This window comes from Rattus norvegicus, chromosome 3 (assembly GCF_021556685.1).
Source record: "Rattus norvegicus strain SHRSP/BbbUtx chromosome 3, alternate assembly SHRSP_T2T, whole genome shotgun sequence".
NCBI classification, from domain to species: domain Eukaryota; kingdom Metazoa; phylum Chordata; class Mammalia; order Rodentia; family Muridae; genus Rattus; species Rattus norvegicus.
The window spans coordinates 89,840,668-89,860,880 of NC_141536.1; the positions used below are offsets into that span (position 1 = coordinate 89,840,668).

Sequence of the window (20,213 nt, forward strand, 5' to 3'; positions counted from 1 at the left end):
GGGGCCCTTGACCTTAATGGGACTTCTTTCTGTTCTGGAGGGCACACCCTAACAGACACTGGCTTCTGTCTAAAGCCCCAATTGCTTCTGAGGATGTGGGGACCACACAAAAGGGAGTATTTATTTCTTGCCTGTGATCCAGTGCCCAAGCAAGTGTGACTTCTGAGATCGCACTTCGAGGTTGGTCACCGTTCTGTAGTGAACCTCCAGTAGACACTGTTGTGTGGATGGGTAGTAAAGAGATTCCATTACACCATATGGAGGCGATGGAATGAGAAGCAGGCAGGTTTTGGGGTATGAAAGCCTTTGTCATTTTATTTTACAATAAAAAATTCTAACAGCATATGAACACTCTGTTCCCGGCAGAGGCAGAGGACGTACAAAGTTAATTAGGAAGCAAAGCATCGAAGTAACAACCGCTACATTCAAAGCTCCCATTCACGACTTTGCCCAGTGCATCTAAAGTGGTTTGAGAGACTCACAGTCTGGGTTTTTTCCACCCAGAGTCAAAGCACACGTAGAAACACTCACATACCCTCCAAACCACAGGCGATAACAGCAACTCCATGTGGGCTGACCTTTGTGGGCAATTACAAACTGCAGAATTCCTTTATTCTTCCTTGATAAGAAGTTGTGTCATTGAACACATGACAACACAAATTAATTCAGTGGGTAGCAGGAGCTGGACCCAACTGAGTTGTAAAACAAATGGCTTTAATAGCCAATCTTTCCAGTACACTTCCCAAACCAGGTTCAGACACATTGTACACATGCTCCTCATGGAGGTAGGAAGTACAGATGTTAGTATTTCCATTTGACCCGAGAGGAGTCACAGACCGGCCAGAGTGAGTCACTCAAGTCCTAGAATATTCACACCCTCTCAGAATCTCCACTCCAGCAACACTCCTCCCATTTTGTTTGGTACATTTTTTTTTCTTTTCTCTCCTTAATTTATGTGAGGGTGGAGGTGAGTTTAGACCCAAAGAAGAAATGAAGGAGCGCAAGGTGAGGCCACGGTTAATTTATGTAAAGTACATTGGATGGCCTCCTTCCATAATTTACAAGAGTCCGCACAAGCCAGCGGACGAAACGATTAGTTTCTAGATTTATCATAGGATGTTCTACAGTTACAACAGGATGGCTCTACATCAAGTACGGGCTTGACCTCTGAGGACAAAGTCTACCTTCTCGAAATCTCCCTCTTCTTGAAACCTAATCAAAGCAACTCGGTATCTTCTAAGAGAATCTGCTTCAGATACAGTTATATTTCTTACATACCCCCTCTCAGAAACACCTACATTTCAATATTTATGACCACCTAGATTCTGTAACAGTTCACCTAAGCAATCGGGAGCCCTTTCTGTTCTCAGAACACGTAACTTCTAGCCAGAAGCTCAGAGCCATCGTGGTTATCATTTTCACTCGAAACCAATCTTGTCTCAGAGAGACTCTATGGAGAGGCTCGTCAGTTTTCTCATCCATGCAAATGTGTGGCTGGGAGCCACATTAATAGCACCCGAGCTAAGATCATGCAATTCAGTTTACAAGTATTTATTGTCTGCTGAGCTGAGCAAGACATTGGGTTCACTGGGCCTTGGTCAGAGATCTTTTCTGGAGCCCAGCAGTGGTAACTAGGGTGGGTAGGGGTGGGGAGGTCTGGGGGCAGTCTGGCCAGTCCATCAATTGATCAAGTGTGTGCACTCTCACCTCATGTACGAGTGGGAGATGCCTTTTCCTCAGGGTGGGGGTGGTATCCAGAGGACTGCCCTCCGAGTGCTGGCTGCTGGGTGGTATCTTAGGGATACCGTCAGTTACAGTCTGTGGCAGGTTCCTTTAAGGAGTCCTGCTGATCATGGTCCTTCCTTGGGGTACCAACCCTCGACGAGAGCCCCTGCCGAATGGCTCCCTGCCTCTTTGCTTACAGCTGGCTGGCTGGGCACCTGCCCTGAGGGTGGCTTATCCACCTCAGGCAAATAGGAACTTGATCAATCAGATTCTCAAGCATTTGTGTAAGGAGTCTCAAAGATGCTAGTCCAAGAGTAGTGTGCCCGGGCAGGAAAGGTGTGGCGTGAGTCCTGAGGTTGGTATCTGGTTTCATGTGCATTGGTGAGGAAGCTGGATGTGCCTAGGCAAGCGACAGGGTGAAGCAGATGTGCTGAGAGAGACAGATGGGAGCTGCTGAGGAGAGAGTGCCAGAGAGAGAGAGAGAGAGAGAGAGAGAGAGAGAGAGAGAGAGAGAGGAGAGACAGAGACAGAGACAGAGAGAGAGACCCAGCAAGCAGGTAGACTGCTGATGCCTTCCTTGCCCTTTGCCACATCTGCATTTGGCTTCTCTCCTTTGCCCCAGTCTCTTCCCTGAGGGGGAACAAGACTAGACAGGTTTCTGGTCCTCGAGTCTAAAACACCTGTGAGGGTGGACTAGATGACAGAACGGTAACTTCCAATGCTTGGACCCTGGGTCACAAGCTAAATTACACTTAACACCTTTGGGGGCTAGGACTGTCCCTGGTAAGGGAAGTCCAAACTCTGAGGTTGGGTTTAAGTTCAAACCTTTCTCTAGAACTTGAAAACGTCTGTTACATCCATTATTCACTGAACTTTTGAGTACTTGTGTGCTATGTGGGGAAAACCTGGGACTCATTTATATGAAATCAATATTTTTTGATCAATTTCAAGTTTTGCCTGGCAGGGAAACATGGCTTTTACTTGGATGTAAGAATTGCCATTCTACCCATCCCCACAGAAGGCTTTCTTCTGAATCACAGATCTTACCTTTTTCTTTTTTTTTTTGAATTAAGATTATTCAGAAGTTGCACATCTTTTTTGTTTGTCTATCTGATTGTTGTTTTTCCCCCCCTGGGCTCTTAAAATAATGAGTGCACAGCATCATGTCTCCAGGGAGAGCGAGCTGTCGTGAACCCTTCCAGAGGCAGCATCCCCCCATTCCGCAGCTCACAATTACCATCCTGTTCCTGTACAATCTCAGATCTCAGGTACCAGACCACACAGCAGGCCTTCCTGTTCCCACCCTACTGGGTCACCTGATGCAGTGACAGTGCCAGAGCATCCCTGCTTGCCTTTTTGATCCACGGTGCTGAGTGAGTAAATTACCCCCATGGCAACGAAGGACATAGTCTCCAGTGGAACTCTCTGGAAACAGCCAAATTGGTTTTTTTTTTCTTTCTTTCTTTTACTTTTCTTTTGGCAAGAGCAATATGGAATCTCTCACATAAACCCTGCCTTTTTTTTTTTTTCCCCTGGGCACAGTTAGAGAAATGTGTCCCCAAGTGAACAGGCAGCTTGGTGAAATGGAGAGCAGGCTGGGGCATGAATCAGCAGGCTGGGGCTCAACCCTCCACTTGTCTGGAGTTTGGCTTCCTCCTTCCAAACCACTGAGATCCTCTATGGCTTCGGGGACTGTCGAAGGTCATGATGACCTGAGCTCACTGCAGCCTCCTCTGGGTGCCTGTGGAACTTCAGCTCACTTTTATATCTCATGATTTTAACCATCTGAACTTCTCAGAGTCTTCTATGCTAAGATTAGGAGACTCTTTAGGGAAGGAACAACATCTCAGTCCCAGGAGGCTTTAATCATGGTGGGAAAATATGACTATGAATTTTTTCATTAATTTAAGGTTTTCTTTGCATAGGCTTCTTGAACACACGGTGTCTAGTTTAAAGGGAATCTGATTTATAATGCTGTATTTTACTTGTCCGAATCAACTAAACATTACATGGGGCTCTCCACTGAGTGGCAGCTCCATTTTCCTAGCAATCTGGAGCCACACCATTGTTAACTCTAGATTCCTGATCTATCTGGAAGTTATTGGAGCCCAAAGCTTGGACACTGTCTTTTTGAAGCAATCATGTACTATGGTCCAAAAACTTCTTTCTCACACCCCAAGCATTTACTAAGTCCACAAAGTACTGGGTTGATACGCTGCATTGATGGGATGCTGATATTATTGATTAAGTGGAGCATTGTAGCTGGCGTTACCAGACTTCCACCATTTGCACGAGAAGGCTGAGTTTCTTTGGCTCTTTGTTCATTCAGGTGCATCGAATGCCTGTGTGGATGGGTTTAGGCATCCCGTTAGTCTGTCAATAATATCTTGCACCAGCCACAGTGTTCTGCAAGCTGATTTCAGATTTGGACTATAACTGGCCATTGGTAGAAATATACCATATATATACATGGAAATTACAAAAATACATTTTATTTATAGCTGATTTCTTATTAAGTAACAAAAGACTAACACTATGAAAGATCAACCAGCATACTAAAAGGCGCTACCTAACATCATCCCCACAAGAGACTTGTCTGGGGATTCCACGACATTACCGTCTCTGAACATTCCAGAAAGGACAGTTTGCCATACGGAAATAAAAACAGCTTCTTGGGAAAGTTCTGTGCTTTGACAGTTTGAATCTCCCATTCTAATCAGTTCCAATCCTACTCTCCTCTCTCTTCCCTCAGTAAAGACCAAAGAAACTCATGAAGACAGTGCATAGATGGGTTCAGAGGGACACGGGTACAGCGGAAGCGAGATGGGTCATGGGTGAAGGCGGGTAGGACCATGTTCCCTAATACACACCAAATTGGCCCACTGACACCATACATGGCTCCCAAGCTAGGGTGGAAACTTAGAGTTTCCTTTATTTCTGGAACCTCAAATCAGTTTTATTTGCACAGAGGGGTTTATTTGCTCTGGTGGTACCCCAGAGCTACAAGGCAGTGTTTCTACCCAGGACGCTGTGGGTTGATGCTTTATGCCAGGGAGAGTGACAAGGGACGTCACTCCCACAGGTAGCATCCCTGACATCTCAGCAAACGTCCTCCTGCGTCCATCCACTATGGAGAACTGGTAGACTCCACAAACGTTTAAAAAGATGCTTTAATTTAATTTCAGATAAGATTTTCTACATTCAGAAGTTTCTAGGAACAGAGGCTGCAGCTTGGAATGATATGGATCCACCTTTCCCATTTCTAATGGGACCCGTAACGGTCTGCTTCGTGCCACTCAGCAATGCGTGCAGAACGTCTCTGAGTAGGAGATAGATCTTGTTAAAGTCGATGTATCTATTACTCCCTCCGGAAGGCCAGGTTCTCAGGCCATCTTCAATACAGATGAAGCAAAACCTCCACAAACAACTGCTTCTCTTTTGTAGGCTCCCAAGCCTCTTAGCACCGATTCTCTTCCATTTGGATACCGATTGGCAGGAGACTCTACTTCCAAACTGACAACACCTTTTAAACAGGCTGTCAACACAAGTCTGCCATTCCGGCTCAGTGGCTCTCTTTCTTGGCCTTTAATTAACAGGTGGGGGGGAGAGGAGTCGGGACTATTTATAGGCACAGTCATTGGAACTGATTTCCATCCAATTCATTTGACTTTGAACATGAACCTTTAAAAGCAAAGAGAATCAAGTTTCTTGGTTGGAGAGTCAGTATCTCCCTTACAGACTAGAGGTGATTTTTTTTTTAAAGCGATCACGGTCATGGCTCAATGAGAGAGTACAGTCTGGTGGTTAATCACACTCCTGTGTTGCCTTTAACACAGAAAGAGAACATGCAGAGGTCACTGAAGACAGAGCAGCATTCTCTCCCTTCTGGTGATTTATGAAAATGGGACGTTGGACAGGAACCTGCAGGCTAGCTAGTGCCTCTCAGAACTAGGGCTCCTCAGGGACATTCCACCCACAGTCCAAACATTCAGCCCAACAGAATATCAAGCACAGGGTCCCAGTTAGGGACTTGTTGACCCACAATTGGCTGCAGAAGTCAGAATCCAGTTGTTTACAAGTTTCCTGATTTCCAGAAGCCCCACTGTTGACTCTCAGAATCCGAGGGTGAGAAAGAGCTTGTCTACTGTTTTTTTAATCATCTGGCGCCTCCACACATTAGGGGAGAGAAACCCAAAGCCTGTTGGCTGCCTCACAGTCTTTAAGGGAAGATCCCCTCAGAGTTGAGGCATTAGACCTGGAACTCAAACATATCTGTCTGCTTCTTGGCCAACTTGGCTACCTCCTCTCGGATAGCCTTCACAAGGGCCGCAGTGGAGATGTTAGTCAACGGAGTGTCTGGAGGCTCATTTTCTGTCAGGCTTTGCTGTGAGGCCGCTGCAGAGGGCACAGGAGCCTGCTCTAGGCTGGGGTGAAGGTTGGTTGGCTGGCTATACTGGCGAGGGAGCCTGGAGGGGGAGCTCTGTTGATAACGTGACCGGGGGTAGGCCTCAATGTACCCAGGAAGAGGGACCTGAACAAGAGGTTGGGAGAGAAGAGAAGACTTAGGTTAGGAGGAAGCACAAGGCAAAAGATACACTCAATATCAGAAGCAGGAAGTAACTGAGGTCAAGAAAAGAGACTTAGAGTAGAACTGTAATCATGGGCTATAGCCATCCAAACCTGCAGTCAGTTTCTTTAGCAAACAGCTAGTAGCCTTGGATCCACTAAATATGATATCTGGATAAATTAAATAGATGTCTTTCAACCTTGCCAAAAACATTAAGAATATACCAGAGCTCACAGTTGAATGATCACAGCTTTCTTTTTAGTATAAGCACAACTGAGTAAACAGAAGTGCTGTAGTTTTTACTAATAACAATGGCTAATATCCATTGAGCCCTAATGGTTTTCACACAGTATCTCATTTAGTTCTGCAAGCAGCAATCTGCTAGTAGGCGTCGTTATCCTCGTTTCATAGGTGACAACAATGAAGCAAAGGACATGGCCATCTAAGGAAGCGGCCACTATGCCACAAAGACATGCTGTACACAGGTGTACCTGGCCCCAAGCACAGAGAATTAATTCGTGCACTACAGTGTTTTTGATATGGGTTCACTATCACACTGTTGAAAAAAATAAACAAAACTCCTTTCATTGCAAGTGGAGACACATCATTCTTTACCTAACCGTATGGAAATCTCTGAGTGAGGCAAACAAAAGATGTCGAATCCTGGAATGTCTTGCCCACAGAAATAGTACCTTATGTGGAATGGTCTACAAAGACCTTCACATCCCCGGATGCTGGCTGGAACACTGGATAAATGAGTACAGAGGACACAGCGGGGCATGCTGTGCACAGTGCCATGGGGCAGGCACAGAAAACGTGCAAGGAAAATGTTTCTGGGTTCAAGAGGCTGGGTAGGAAGGCCAGACAGATGGGAAAACAAGAGCAAAAGGGGTACAGAGGTGAGGGGTGGGCTGAGTGGGAATTATGTCCCTAAGGTGTCCTATCTAAAAGCAAGTGAATGCTAGTCCACAGAGCTTCTTTAAAGCATCTACCCACTGCCTTGGACACACTTGTGAGAAGTAAAGGCTGGATCTCTGTCGTGGGCCTGATGACCACTCAGGCATCATGTGCACCACGTGCTGTCCCACTCACGGTGCAGCATGCTGGCCTTAGTGGTCTCCACAGATGTCTCCTGACTTCCGGGATTACAGACATGCACCACCATAGCTGGCCTCCTTCCCCATTAACAAACATGCTCATCTGGGGTCACTGAAGAGGACGGAACATGATAGCTGTCTTAATCTCTTCAGCCTACTCTAACGAAACATCACCGGCTAGGGAACTTGTAAAGAACAGTTACTTCATATACTCAGGAAGGCTGGGGACTCCAGTGTCTGGTGAGAGGCTTCTTTCTTAACTACTGCCTTTTCCTGTCACCCACATGACAGAAGCAGCAGGCAGCTATATGGAGACTTCCTCTATAAGAACATTTATCCTGTTCTCAAGTGTCTCTCCTCACAAACCAACCACCTCCCCAAGACCTACCTACTAAAGACATCATCATGGCATTGTGGAATTTAGAACAAGAATCACGAAGAGGACGCAAACATTCAGACATTTTGGATAGGGGAGTACACGGCAGGAGGCTGGCTACTCTGACGGTCCCTCTTTAGAGGGTAGGTTTCTGAGACCATGGGCTGGGAAGCCTTCATGGGTGTCAGCAGAAGAGAAGCCAAGGTCTGGGTGGATCTGGCAGAAATGGGCTCTGAGGCTGCTTCAGTGGCCCAGGTGAGGCCAAGAGGACCCACTCAAAGGAAATAATTGCACTGATGCCTTAAGTTTGAGTTTGGGATTTAAATTTCACCACAGGGACTTTGTAAATAAATAAAAAGGGAGTCTCTGCACACATGGACTGGAAGGTTGTCCCCACACTATGGAGGGAGTCCAGGTTTGGACTGTCCCACTTATCCAGCCACAAGAGCTAAGAATATATGGGTGACTGGAACTGACCAAGTACCAAGGTCAGAATACAGGAAGTCTTTAAGGTCACAGCTCAAGTTTCCATTCTTTCTGGGACTTTTCCCAGCCTGACACCAGCCAAGTGTTTCCATGTAGTTCTCTGGTGTGGTGGACATTCCTCCTGGGGCCATCACCACCTGTCTCAGTCCATCAGTTTTGTGAAGGCAGGCTCCTTCCACCCCCCCAACTTTCTCTCTGCTTGTCCCATGCTCACAATTAAGCCTAGTATAATTCTCCCAGAGCCTGGGGTTCTAGGCACAGTTAAGAAATCACCGAAGGGTGGCCAGTAGGTGCCAAATGTGTGGGGAGGAAGCTGCTAACATTTCACATTTAGCTAACTGCATGAACCAGAGTACAGAGAGTCAATACACAACCCCTTCTGTGACATCAAGCCTTCATGCTAGTGGTTAGAATCAGCAAGGGACAGCCCAACTGGAGTGGTCTCAGGAATGGAGAAGATGAGAAACTAAGCTTTTTGTAGGCTAGCATTATTACGCTTTGCTGTCCGAAATCCAGGACAGCAAATACTACTCCTTGACAGACGTCATCAATCGATCACAGCACAAGCTCCTGTTAAGCCTATGTTGTGATTCTGAATGTAAACTGTACTTCACAGGCTTGTGTATTCGAACTTGATCTTCAGCTAGTGGTGATTTTTCAGAAGGTTCTAAAATCTTTTAGAGGTGGGAGAAGGAATAGAGAACATTCATTTCAGAAATACTCTCTATGCAATGTGGCAAGTAGTTTTATATTTTAGAAACCAAAGATGTAAGCTTTGGTCAATAGGAAGGTTTATACACATAGGATCAACAACAGTTGAAACTTGATGTAACTACCTGCTGCAGGGTATGATGATCCCAGGGCTTTGGACAAAGATATTGCCAGAGTTCAGTGTCAAGGTGTTTCCCAATGCTAGGAATGTATTCCAAAGCATGCAGAGGCCAATGCTGAGAGTGACCAAAGCATGCAGGGACTGTGGAGTTCAGCTGGGGGAGTAGCCTTCCCAGTCTATACCAGGTGAGCTTAGGAACCAAGGACAGCATAGGTGGCTCTGCTTTTGTATCTTTTTATTTTTTTGCATGGCCACGTCTGGTAACTCCAAAGGCAGTTCTCACATTCCTATATAGATTGAAGGGAATTCTTGTGTCACATTCCTGTGTGGATTGAAGGGAGATATCAAATGACCAGGACAAACAAAGCCTTAGGTAGAAGTCAAGCAGGAAGTCTTGGGATCTACCATACAGTGGTTTCAGGGTTCCTGAGGCTTCATTTGCTGACATTTGATCTAAACTTTTATAGAATGTGACAACTGAGAGAAACAAGTTAATAAACACTTCAAAGTGAATTACGACCCTGGTCTTCGCTCTTTTCTAGATGCGTGGCCTTACATGCTATATATCACACGACTAAAGCCTCAGTTTCCTTACCTGCAAAATGGGAGTAGTCATGGGGATCACAAAACTCACTTGATCAAACTGTCGTGAAGATTAAACAGGACAGTATAATGAAACATCTAACATGGGGTCTGACAGAAGAACACTAAACACATGGTAGTTACTACTGTAAAACTTACTTGGTTGAAGCCACCCTGTTAGGAAGAGGTTGAATGCATACCAGAAGACAAGTTCAGACTCCTCCATCAGAGGTCACATGCCTTACCACACAACCTCTTTTAAAATCCTCACTTCATCCAGCAGCGTGGTGAGAGGGGCCCCCGAGGGAACCAGACGCTGATCTTTGCCTTTCATCTCATTTTCTCCCCAAGCTGTGTCTAACAAGGGGCGTTTTATGGGAGCATCACGAGGGTCTCACCGAATCAGCCCACTGGCTAGGGAGCTCACTGTCTCCTGCATAGGACATCCAGGCCTGGCTCCTGTAGGACGGCGGTGGAGTTGGGATGAAGTAGCCGGTGAAGCCGGGTCTGTTGGCAGCTGGGATGGCAAACACCGCTGGCACCGTGTTACCTGCACAGAGGAAGTGGCTGGAAGGTCAGGAGAAGCTGGACTCTGGATCCAGACCCCGACCCAACAAGAACCAAGTAGACGCCGTTTCACAGACACCTGGCTGCCTCAGTGAATCAGGCCTGACGCGAGATTCATGTTCTGGGCTATTATTTCCAAGCGGCTCCGAATAAGGCAGAGAAGACTCGGGCCACAGGGACTCCACCTAATGCGGAGCAGAGCCCTGGCCACAGGGGCTGAGATTCTACACAGTGCCTCAGCGGAGAGGGTGACTACCGTGGAGGGTACCTGGCTTTCCTTACTGGAGCTCTCCCAAGGGTACCGTGACTGCCAAGGGGAGCAGGTGGCTCCCTACTCAGGGTATTTGGTACAGGCCAAGAGGGGCTGAGGTCCAGGCTGTGTTCTCTTTGTACCGGGTGGGGCTGCATCTACTGTTTCTCTACTTCATGAGATGCTTCATGGGCTAGCAGTGCCTCCTTTTGCTCACCCTGCCATCCCCTCAGAGGAAGTAGAGAGTCCAGCTGGCACCCTTCCCACGAAGCCTGCCTTGGGAAGTGGGAAATGTAGGTAGGACTCTGACACTGGTCCAGGCTAGGGGATGCACAGGCCATTGTGGAGGAAGTGGGGGGCCTCAGTCGGCCCCCATCGCCTGCCTACTCAACATGGCATCATCTGCTGTGGCTGAGGTCCTGGCTTTCTAGGCTTTGAAGGTCTGACTCCCTCTAGAGAGCACCCATCCACTTCCTCATCTTATTCCAGTAGCCTTGACCTTGTCTAGAGGAAATCACACCTTAGGTGCAGGTGCTTTCTTCCTGGGAGGACATATGGTTTTAAAGATTCAGCAAAGGCAATCAGAAGGAATGGATTTGACCAGAGGAATTCCTGGAAACCAGTGTTGGCAACTGGTGCTGGCAGGTTTAGCCATGAGGGTATGGCATGAATACAATAAAAATCCAACCAGGTCACATACAAACTAGGGCATGTGCAAACCTCCAGTTCCATTTTGGCATTGTCTGTCAGTGACAAACAAAACCAAACCAAAACCAAAACCCAAAAAAGAGAACAAAAACAAAAGCAACTCCCCCCAAAACAAACAACAACAACAAAACCTCAAAAACCAAAAAAAAAAAAAAAAAAACGACCCAAAACAACGACAAAAAAACCCCAATAACCTGGAAATGACCCTTCTGTCCATCAAAAGGATGAACTGCTGCAGATCGTGTCACAGGACCCCAGCATAGAAGTGGAAATGAGTGGCTAACTTCTGCTTATACAGCCTCTGGAGAAGCCCTACAAAGCTACTGAGTTAAGACAATGGTGCAGAAAGAAACGTGTAGCATGTGATTTGTGAAAATGTACATAACATTGTATAGATCTAAAACTTACAGCGGGAGGGTGATGGTCACCTTGGGGAAGGATGGCTATGTGTGTGTCAGCTGTGAAGGTAAAATAAACAGAAACCTTTGTGATGGTTTGTATATGCTCGACCCAGGGAGTGGCACTATTAGAAGGCACGGCCCTGTTGGAGTAGGTGTGTCACTGTGGGTGTGGGCTTTAAGACCCTCATCCTAGCTGCCTGGAAGCCAGTATTCTGCTAGCAGCCTTCAGATGAAGGTGTAGAACTCTCAGTTCTGCCTGTACCATGCCTGCCTGGATGCTGCCATGTTCCCGCCTTAATGATAATGGACTGAACCTCTGAACCTGTAAGCCAGCCTCAATTACATGTTGTTCTTATGAGAGTTGCCTTGGTCATGGCCTCTGTTCACAGCAGCAAAACCCTAACTAAGGCAATTTGAAATACAATGACATAGTAACACTACCTGGACTTTTGCATAATTGGGTATTTTGCCTAGTTTCAGCCCTTCCTTCCTTCCTCCCTTCCTTCCTTCCTTCCTTTGAGAAGTAAAAACTAGTATCTCCTTTGGTTGATGCCAGTGAGGTCAGAGGACTCTGGTTCCTGATGGTGGCGGTTTGTGTGGACTGGGAGGATTCAGCACAGGGAAGGAGGTTTTCTCTTCTGACTCACCTGAATAATTTAACGCCGACTGATCCAGCTGCGTCACGGACACAGGACCTCTGGACACCTGGGCAAAGGAGGCACTGTCATGCAACTGTGTGGCCTCAGGTCCTGTGGACTCCGCCATCCGGGTCTTGCTGCCGATGTCTGAGGTGGACCTGGGCAGGGTGGAGGGGCTGTGTGAGCATGCCTGGGGCATCAAATGGTCACATTGCCCTTAGAAGTAGCCTACTGCCTTCCAGCCCCATCCTCATGAGGTGTGGGACTGATTTGCCCCAATTAGCAAAAGGACTGCTGGTGGTGTCAGCATGGCTGGAGGCTCCCCGACCTGCAGTAGGGCTTGGTGATTTTTTTTCCCTGTTTGAGGTTAGTTCTCTAAGGATGGTTCTGGGTAGTAGAATATTTAATTTCCATGTAAAAGCAGAAAGGCAATTAGTTCTGGGTATTAGCTGGGGACAGTAGACCTAGGAGGTGATGACATCAGCAGTAGCCAATGAGATGGACAGCTTTGCCTCTAAAGTGTATTCCTGGTCTAATGCTCTGGGAAGGGAAGTGACATCCTCATGTTGGTGAGGATGGTGGATGGTGCAGGAGGTGGGGATGGGGGATTGGCAGAAGCAATGGATAGACAGATAGATGATGGCTATTAGCAAACTCGCCACAAAGCACCTCTGATCTGGAACTAATGGGAATAGCTCAGCCCCCTCCACTGCCATCCCAGCCCTGTGCTTCCTTAGGGAGGCTAGGGAGACCTGGCAACACTGCTGGGTGGGAGAGCCAGTGTGGGTGTTTTTACTTCTTCCCTGCCTGTTTGCTCCCACAATCCTGCTCCAGACCTTCTCAGGGAAGCTTCCGGATCCTGCCCCATACACTCTGCTGTGGGCCCTTCCTGAGAAATCCCACAGAGTTTACAGATCAGGGCTAACCAGGACCTCAAGAGGCCAGGCACTCTGCACGGAGCCACATGGCAGACCTTCGGCAGGTCAGCTTCTTTCCACACACCCAGGCTGCCATTGGCCTCCAGGGGCGATGACAAGCCAGCTGGACACTGAACCATCAGAGCCGAAAACACCATCTTTTTCTAGGGAAGCTAACTTATTAAAAAACAAAACAAAACAAAGAACCTCACAAAGTACATGCTTGTGTCCCATACATGGGCTGACTTGTATGTTATGGGTCAGCGCCAGGACAGTGACCTATGCATTCCCCATGGCAGGGTCATCTACTCCCTGGCCATCAGAATTAGTCCTTCCTTCCCCAGAGCTCCTGGTTTGTCTATTTCTTGTACCACTTCATTAATGACGTGTGCTGGCTGCATCCGTATCAAACAGCAGAGCCAGCAAATGCCTCATATTGAGATGCATGACTTCAACCTTTCTCTTCATAAAGTCGAGGCTGGGAGCGGGTGCCCAGACCTACTCCCTGGCCCCCAAGACACTGCCCTGTGAGTAACAAAGGGAATTGTGGGTATGCAAACACAGCAGGAAGCAGCCCCGCCTGTTATTTTCATATCTTCATGGTTAGGGTATGCACAATCAAGGTCCAGGGTGATTTTGACTGTGAGGTCTCAGGAACCTTTTATTTAGAAAGGCATGCAAATTGCTCAGTGTGCAGTGGTCTCTACTTCCTCCATGATTCCTCTGTGTTCCAGCCACACAGGACCATCTTGAAGAGGGGCAGGAACCAATAAACTTGCTTGAGGTTACCAGTTGCAACGTGCACAGGAGTCAACAGCCCAGGGGAGGGGGATTCAAATATTTTACAAATATCCCAAACAAAGCCAAGAGTGGACTATGTTACCGCCTGAGGGAAGCCACTGCCACAGGGCCTGTCCGGGGAGGAACAGGAGGGGGGGGACTGCCCATGACCATTTCAGGAAGCTGGGAGAACCTGTAAGCCTGTGAAGAGACAAGCAAATAAGAGAGTTGTTAAAACCTAATTCACTGAGCACATAGCTTCTTCTTTAAGGAGGAAGTACACTTCCAAAGGCCAAACTCTGCTTTCTTCCTCACAAGAGTTCCCTAGATCTTCCTTCAGGCAGTCCCCCATCTCATCACACGCAATCTCATCAATCATGACTCATTTGCATGGACCCCTGCAGTCTCAGAGCCCCTCAGAACCTTAGAACACAACACAAAACGCAGTGTTGTCACAGGCTGCTTCTCCGTACTGCAGGAGTTTCTCCTGGTTCTGCCCATAGCTCCTTCCTTCACACTGTCCATCCTGTCCCATAATCCCCTAGAAGCCTAAGGAAATGACTACTCTCTGGCTAAATTATATGGCTGCTTGCTTGTTTATTATCTGCTGCCAGCTAGACTGTAATCTGAGGTTTTAAGGGCAAGGTTCTGTTGTCAGTAATATCATGCCTGGAATATTGACCGATACATAGGAGAAGATCAATAAATGATAGAGTGGAAGAGGAATGAATGACTCATTGGCGGTGGCTTCCTCTCTCATGGAACGCAGGCTTAATGTGGGAAAGGAATGGATTTGGGGGCAGGAGGATCTGATGAACGCACTTTAAACTCCTAGGTATGTCTGGTGACTTCTGTGGACTTCAATGTCCTCTTTTGAAGCGGAGACATTGATGCTGCACTTAAAAGGCTACTGAGAAGCTTGGCAAGGGTGTGTGTGGGCACAGAGTTTGTAACATACAAAAGCACCTTTCACAGATAAGGGATGGGCACCATCAGCAAAGCAAAGACTTTAATCAGCATGTGAGGGGCTAAAAGAAAGACATGATCAGAGAGGCTCAGGCCGAGGTCTACTGTAAAGAGAGAAAAATCTAGAGATGCTCTTGGGCTAGACAAAGCCCAAATTGTCTTTTTAGGGCAGTGTGCTTTCCAGCCAGACTCTCACGGAACATGATACCAGGCCTTTAAACCCCCAAGCTTCAGGATAAAATGCTGCAGCAAGGGGACCCAATAAATAGGATTCTTTGAGCTGAAAGAGGTCCCCGCCTTTCTCTAGCACTACAAGCAAACAGCCTACCTGTCAGGGCTTACCCACGTAACAGCAGTGAGGCCATAGAGAAAACACACTTTTTAAATGCACCGTGAAAATTATGAGCTGTAAGGGAAATCTCTAAGGACAACCCTGGCGTCCTCCCGCCCCTCATCTCAGCAAACTAAAACGAAACTGTGAGCTGACACCAGATTCGGAAAAAGTGAGCAGGAAGCAAATGCAAAAGATGTGACTGACAAGGAGACAAAGCGGGCAGCCGAAGTCCGATTATGAGATCAGACCTCTGCACGGGGCAGGCAGAGGCAGCTGTGCCTGAGATGTCCAGTGCCTGGCAAGCCTTGACATCTTCTTGGGGGCAGAACTGGTGAGGTTCCAAGGCTGAGATGGAAACACCTGGAAATTCTCTTTGGAGTGGAGTTTCCCCAAAGTAGGTTCACAGGAGTAGCACAATTAAAAATTAAATAGGAGCTCGTACTACAAACAGGAGCTTATGAAGTAGACCAGAAGGGTAGAATGAAAGTCAGTACCAAAGAAGCAGACACAGATCTTTAAACACTTTCAAGTTTCAGCTCTTCAAATATAAACCAAAAAATAACATTGTAACAAATGCTCTTAAAGCATTAATTGACCTGGGCTGATAGCTCAGTGGTTAAGGACACAAACTATCCATAGGCTCCAAGTTCAGTTCCCAGCACCCATATTGGGCAGCTCCCAACTGCCTGTACTTCAGCCCTAATACCCTTTTCTGGCCCTATGGGAATCCCACTCACAATTTTAACAAATCCAGGTTCTCACATAACCCATATCACATAATTTAAAGTAAGGATACCTTTAAAAAAAAAGTATTAACTGACAAAATTGGGTTGTCACTAGGAATGGTAGAACATACTCAAAAATAAAAAAACCCCCAACAATTTTCAGATGTAAAACAGGGTTCTTGAGATAAAGCACTCAGTTGTCAGGGAATTAAAGTGTGCATCAATACGAGGAGAATTAAGAAACTTGGAGCTAGAACTGAGGAACTTAGTAAGAATAAATTGTGAGAAAGAAGAAAGGAAGGAAGGAAGAGAGAAAATCGAAACTATAAGAAGATGTGCGGAGTTGGGGTGAACAGGCCTGACATGTAAGTCTAGGTGCTGAAGGGCAGTGGGAAAATGGTTTTGGGTGACTTCCTACATTGCTCCCACTTTATCTTCTTGGGCAGAGTCTCCCACTGAACACAGCAAGCACTCTATCCACTGGGCCACCTTCAATAGCTGTGAAGCCATTTTGAGAGACCTTAAGATGTACACAAAAGCAGCTTATCTGATTTGATCATTCCCTTATTTTACAACTCCCGGTTTTATCCGGATTGAAAGCCATTGTCCTGGATGTCTTCCCAGCCGAACCTTCCACGATTCTCAACAATTCTACAAGTGAAGTGCTCCTTTCCCCAAATAAAAGGGTGAGCAACCCCTGCCTCTCCTGGTCTCTGATGCTATTCAGAAAAGAGGGCAGACCTCTGTTTTTATGTCTGGCTCTTGGGAGGCTTATTCTGCGCCCAACACAGTTTGCCAGGCAGGAAAACGCTTCCTCTGCTGTCTGTCTCATAGTAAATCACTAAAAGATTTGATAAAAGTCCTGCACCTCTGCTGAGCATTGAAGGAGTCCCTTTATTGCAGGCATCTTCAGGATTGAAGCACACAACTACACAGGAGAACAGACCCCACACTCTTGGGCTCTATGTCCTTAGGACTTTGGTAGTCACATAAACAGCAGAGGCGGCCATTGTCATGTGTGCATGGGATAAGAAAATCTTCCTACACTTCCCTCTATGTAAGTACAGAGGTTCTGTATGTCCTATCTCCCATCACGGTTTCCTTCCTGGCTCCATGCATTTATTATTTCTGGGTACAATATGTATTAGGTCTTATGTGATGGGGATCCACTTCCTCCTTCGCTACTAGAAGCTGTTATTCAAAACTATTGATGGCCTCCAAGTTCCTAAGTCCATAATCAAGCTTGTTGCATTCAGTTTGACATCCAAGAATACATCTTTTGTGTTTAGGGGCTTGGAGGGGTCCCTTTTCTCTAGACAGGAAAGGCTGGAGACTCAGAACTGAAGGCAGCCTTTATAAATGGGTCTCAGATCTCCATGGCTGCGTGTAACTAAATAGGGGAATCTTTAGACTCAGAAATTTGATTATAATGTGGAAAGAATGAAGGTGATGTTTCAGGCCCACCTGGGTTAGAGGTGAAGGATCAGAGGGAGCCACCTTCCCTAGCAATCTCTGTGGGGTGAACACAGAGAAGCAGGGGCCTTCTGTGAGCATGTACCTACCAAAGAGGAGACAGCCGGAAGTGCAAACCTCAAGGGTAGCACTGTAGCAATAAAGGGTGGATGAGAGCTTCCTAAGAGGAGCAGGCTGGGGATCTTGGGTTTCGTATTAGCAGGGAAGGTAGAGCCATAGGCCAAAGCTAAGCTGCCTCCATTAGAAGCTGCACCGGTCAGCCTTGCGTTACCATAACAACCCCAGAGATCTATCATCCAAGAAAAGTTTTTTCCTTTTTATGTTTTGACTTGGAGATTTAGATGCCTCGGAATATGATTGGTTGGCCCAGTCGCATTGGTCTTGTGGTACTGAGTCACAGGAGGTGTCCTCATGGCCTGGGAATGGAAGAGAGAAAGAGACTGGGGTTCCATCACTCCTTTTATGTAGGAGAAGCTTAGCCAAGCAGGCCCAGGAGCAATGCTGGCCTATGTGCTGCTGATGTTTCCTCCCTGTGCCAATGTAGAATCTGCCAGCACAGCTAGAGACTGCAGATGCTGGACCAGGCAACGGAGGGAGACAGTGAGAAAAAGACAGCACCATAGCTGGGTACTTGAGCGCCAATGAGATGCTGGGAGGTGGGGTATAAACTGGAAGGCACAGTTCCTGTAATAAACTGGTCTGCCTTTGCCACTTGCCCAACTCCTGGAATCTGTGTCATTGACTTTGCTCCTTCCTACTCCCACCCCAAGAGTCTTGGTGGGGGTTCCAAGCAACACTTTTAAGGGCACAGCTCCAGTGATCAGAATATAACCCCTCCCCAACTAGGCCTCACCTCTTAAAGACTCTGTCACTTCTCAACAGTACCATGGCCTGGGGGACAGCTCTGATCTAAACTACAGCAGAAAGCATTGCCCAAGCTCAGTAATCGAGAAAAGCATCCACTCTCTTAATACACAGCTACAGGCAACTTTGTCCAGATTGAGTCTTCTAGAAAGATAGTTCTGGATTATTTGAAGATAGGGACTTGATGATTAAAATCTAACTCCAAGGAGGGACAGAGCACATTGTTCATCTTGCTTTATCAGACAACCGAGAGGAATGGCTGGAACACTGCCCGAGAGCTATGGATGGATGAGCATTGTCCATAGCTCGCACTGCCACAAAGAGAGAAAGAGACGCCGAGACCACGGTCCTTATTTCGGTATGTGAGAATACTGAAGCCCAGATAGGTCAACTGACTGGTCAAAAACCACAGAGCTGACGAAGCACACTGTCTGTAATTCAGAGCTGGGGGAGGGCAGTACAGAGGACATGGCTTTAAACCCGAGATTGGTTCTTAACTGACCCTTCACAGCTGCTTGGCCTGAGGCACATTACCATCTCCTGCCTTCTGTCTCATTAGGCATAGAAAAGAATAGAATCGCACCCTGATTTCAAAGCTGTTTCAAAATTTTTAAAATTCACATGTATGTGTGCATATGTATTGTGTGTTATATGCCCCAGGTAAGCACATGCCCAATGAATCAAGAAGAGGACATCGGTTCCTCTGGAGCTGGGGTTTGAGGTGGTTGTGAGCTACCTGACGTGGGTGCTCGGAATTGAACCCGGGTCCTCTGGAACGACATCAGTCTCTCTTAACCACGAGTTCTCTCTCCAGCTCCTCAAAGCTGTTCTAAAGCTTTCTAGCTTGCTTTGAAATAATAGGTACTCAGTATGTAAAGGGGAGAGGTTATGGAACCTTTAGGAGGTAGGGCTTAGCTGAAGGAAGCAGGTTGCTGAGGGCGGATCCTTGGGGTATCTTATCTCCGTCTCCTCTTTCCTCAAAACGTGGGCCAGACTCTGAAGTCATGAGCTAGACTCAGTTTTCCTCCTTCAGGCTGCTCACTCAGGCAGCTGGTCAGTGACACAGCGACATGAGGGTAACTAATACAGTGGGCAGGGAGAGGCGTCCTTCAGCGTTTTCTCTTCTCTTCCCATGCAGTGCCCTCCTGTGGATCCAGCGACTAGTGGTGTTCCTAAGTCTAGTGGAGCACACTTTAGTCAAACATCAAGGGCTCTGATAGCTTTCAGGGGCAGGGCTCAGGGACAAGCAAGGGCAGAGAGGCTCGGGTCAGTATGGCACAGTGATCCTGCCTTCAAGGATCCCGAGAGCGTCACAGTGCACGATCAGCAGTGACTGGTCGGGACCATCTCCCCGGTTCCTTACCCACCTGGCCATGGAAGCTCAGGACAGATTCGAAATTTATTTGGAGAAATAGGAGCAATGTGATAGGTTGGGAATCCAGGTGCTGTGGCGGCTATAAACATGCCTGAAATGTTGGCATGGTTTATTATTAAAGGTTTGGGAGAGGGCTTTTCTGTTTCTAAGGGGGGAGGAGGAACACAAGCTTGTCAAATCCACTTACTTGTCTCCATTACTAGGCCAGTGACAGGAATAGAAAAAGCTCCTCCGAACCAAGTCAGCTTCCTTATGAGGAGAACATACACCAAGCATGTAGACATTTGCATTTTCATTAGAGCTGGAAGGTCAGACATCCCTACAGTTCACATCTAATCAGAATACGGAAAGCACGTGGGCGTGAGTGTTAGACATCACTGGGGTTTAACATTTCTGCCATTAAGAACTGCTCATTTGGCATCTGGGTCCATGGATTCCACAACTGGGGATTCAAATGTCTGCAGATGGGATGGCCTCAAAAAGAAAACTGAGTCTGTACTGAGCACACACAGACGTTTCTTATACTTATTCCCCAAACAAAGGAGATGAC

General features: G+C 47.0%; 1 protein-coding gene across 4 annotated transcripts in view; it reads right to left on the reverse strand.

The window, feature by feature from the left end:
• Window positions 1–287: 287 nt before the first annotated feature.
• G2 (protein) overlaps window positions 288–20,213 on the reverse strand; it is a 276,275-nt gene continuing 256,349 nt past the window's right edge. For all 4 annotated transcript variants that reach the window (XM_087645743.1, NM_001437728.1, XM_087645740.1 and 1 more), the window contains 4 exon segments: window positions 14,030–14,127; window positions 12,239–12,387; window positions 10,064–10,215; window positions 288–6,256 (listed from right to left, as the gene is read on the reverse strand). In XM_087645743.1, the coding sequence (XP_087501869.1) occupies window positions 5,975–6,256; window positions 10,064–10,215; window positions 12,239–12,387; window positions 14,030–14,127 (681 nt within the window). In that variant the 3' untranslated portion in view covers window positions 288–5,974.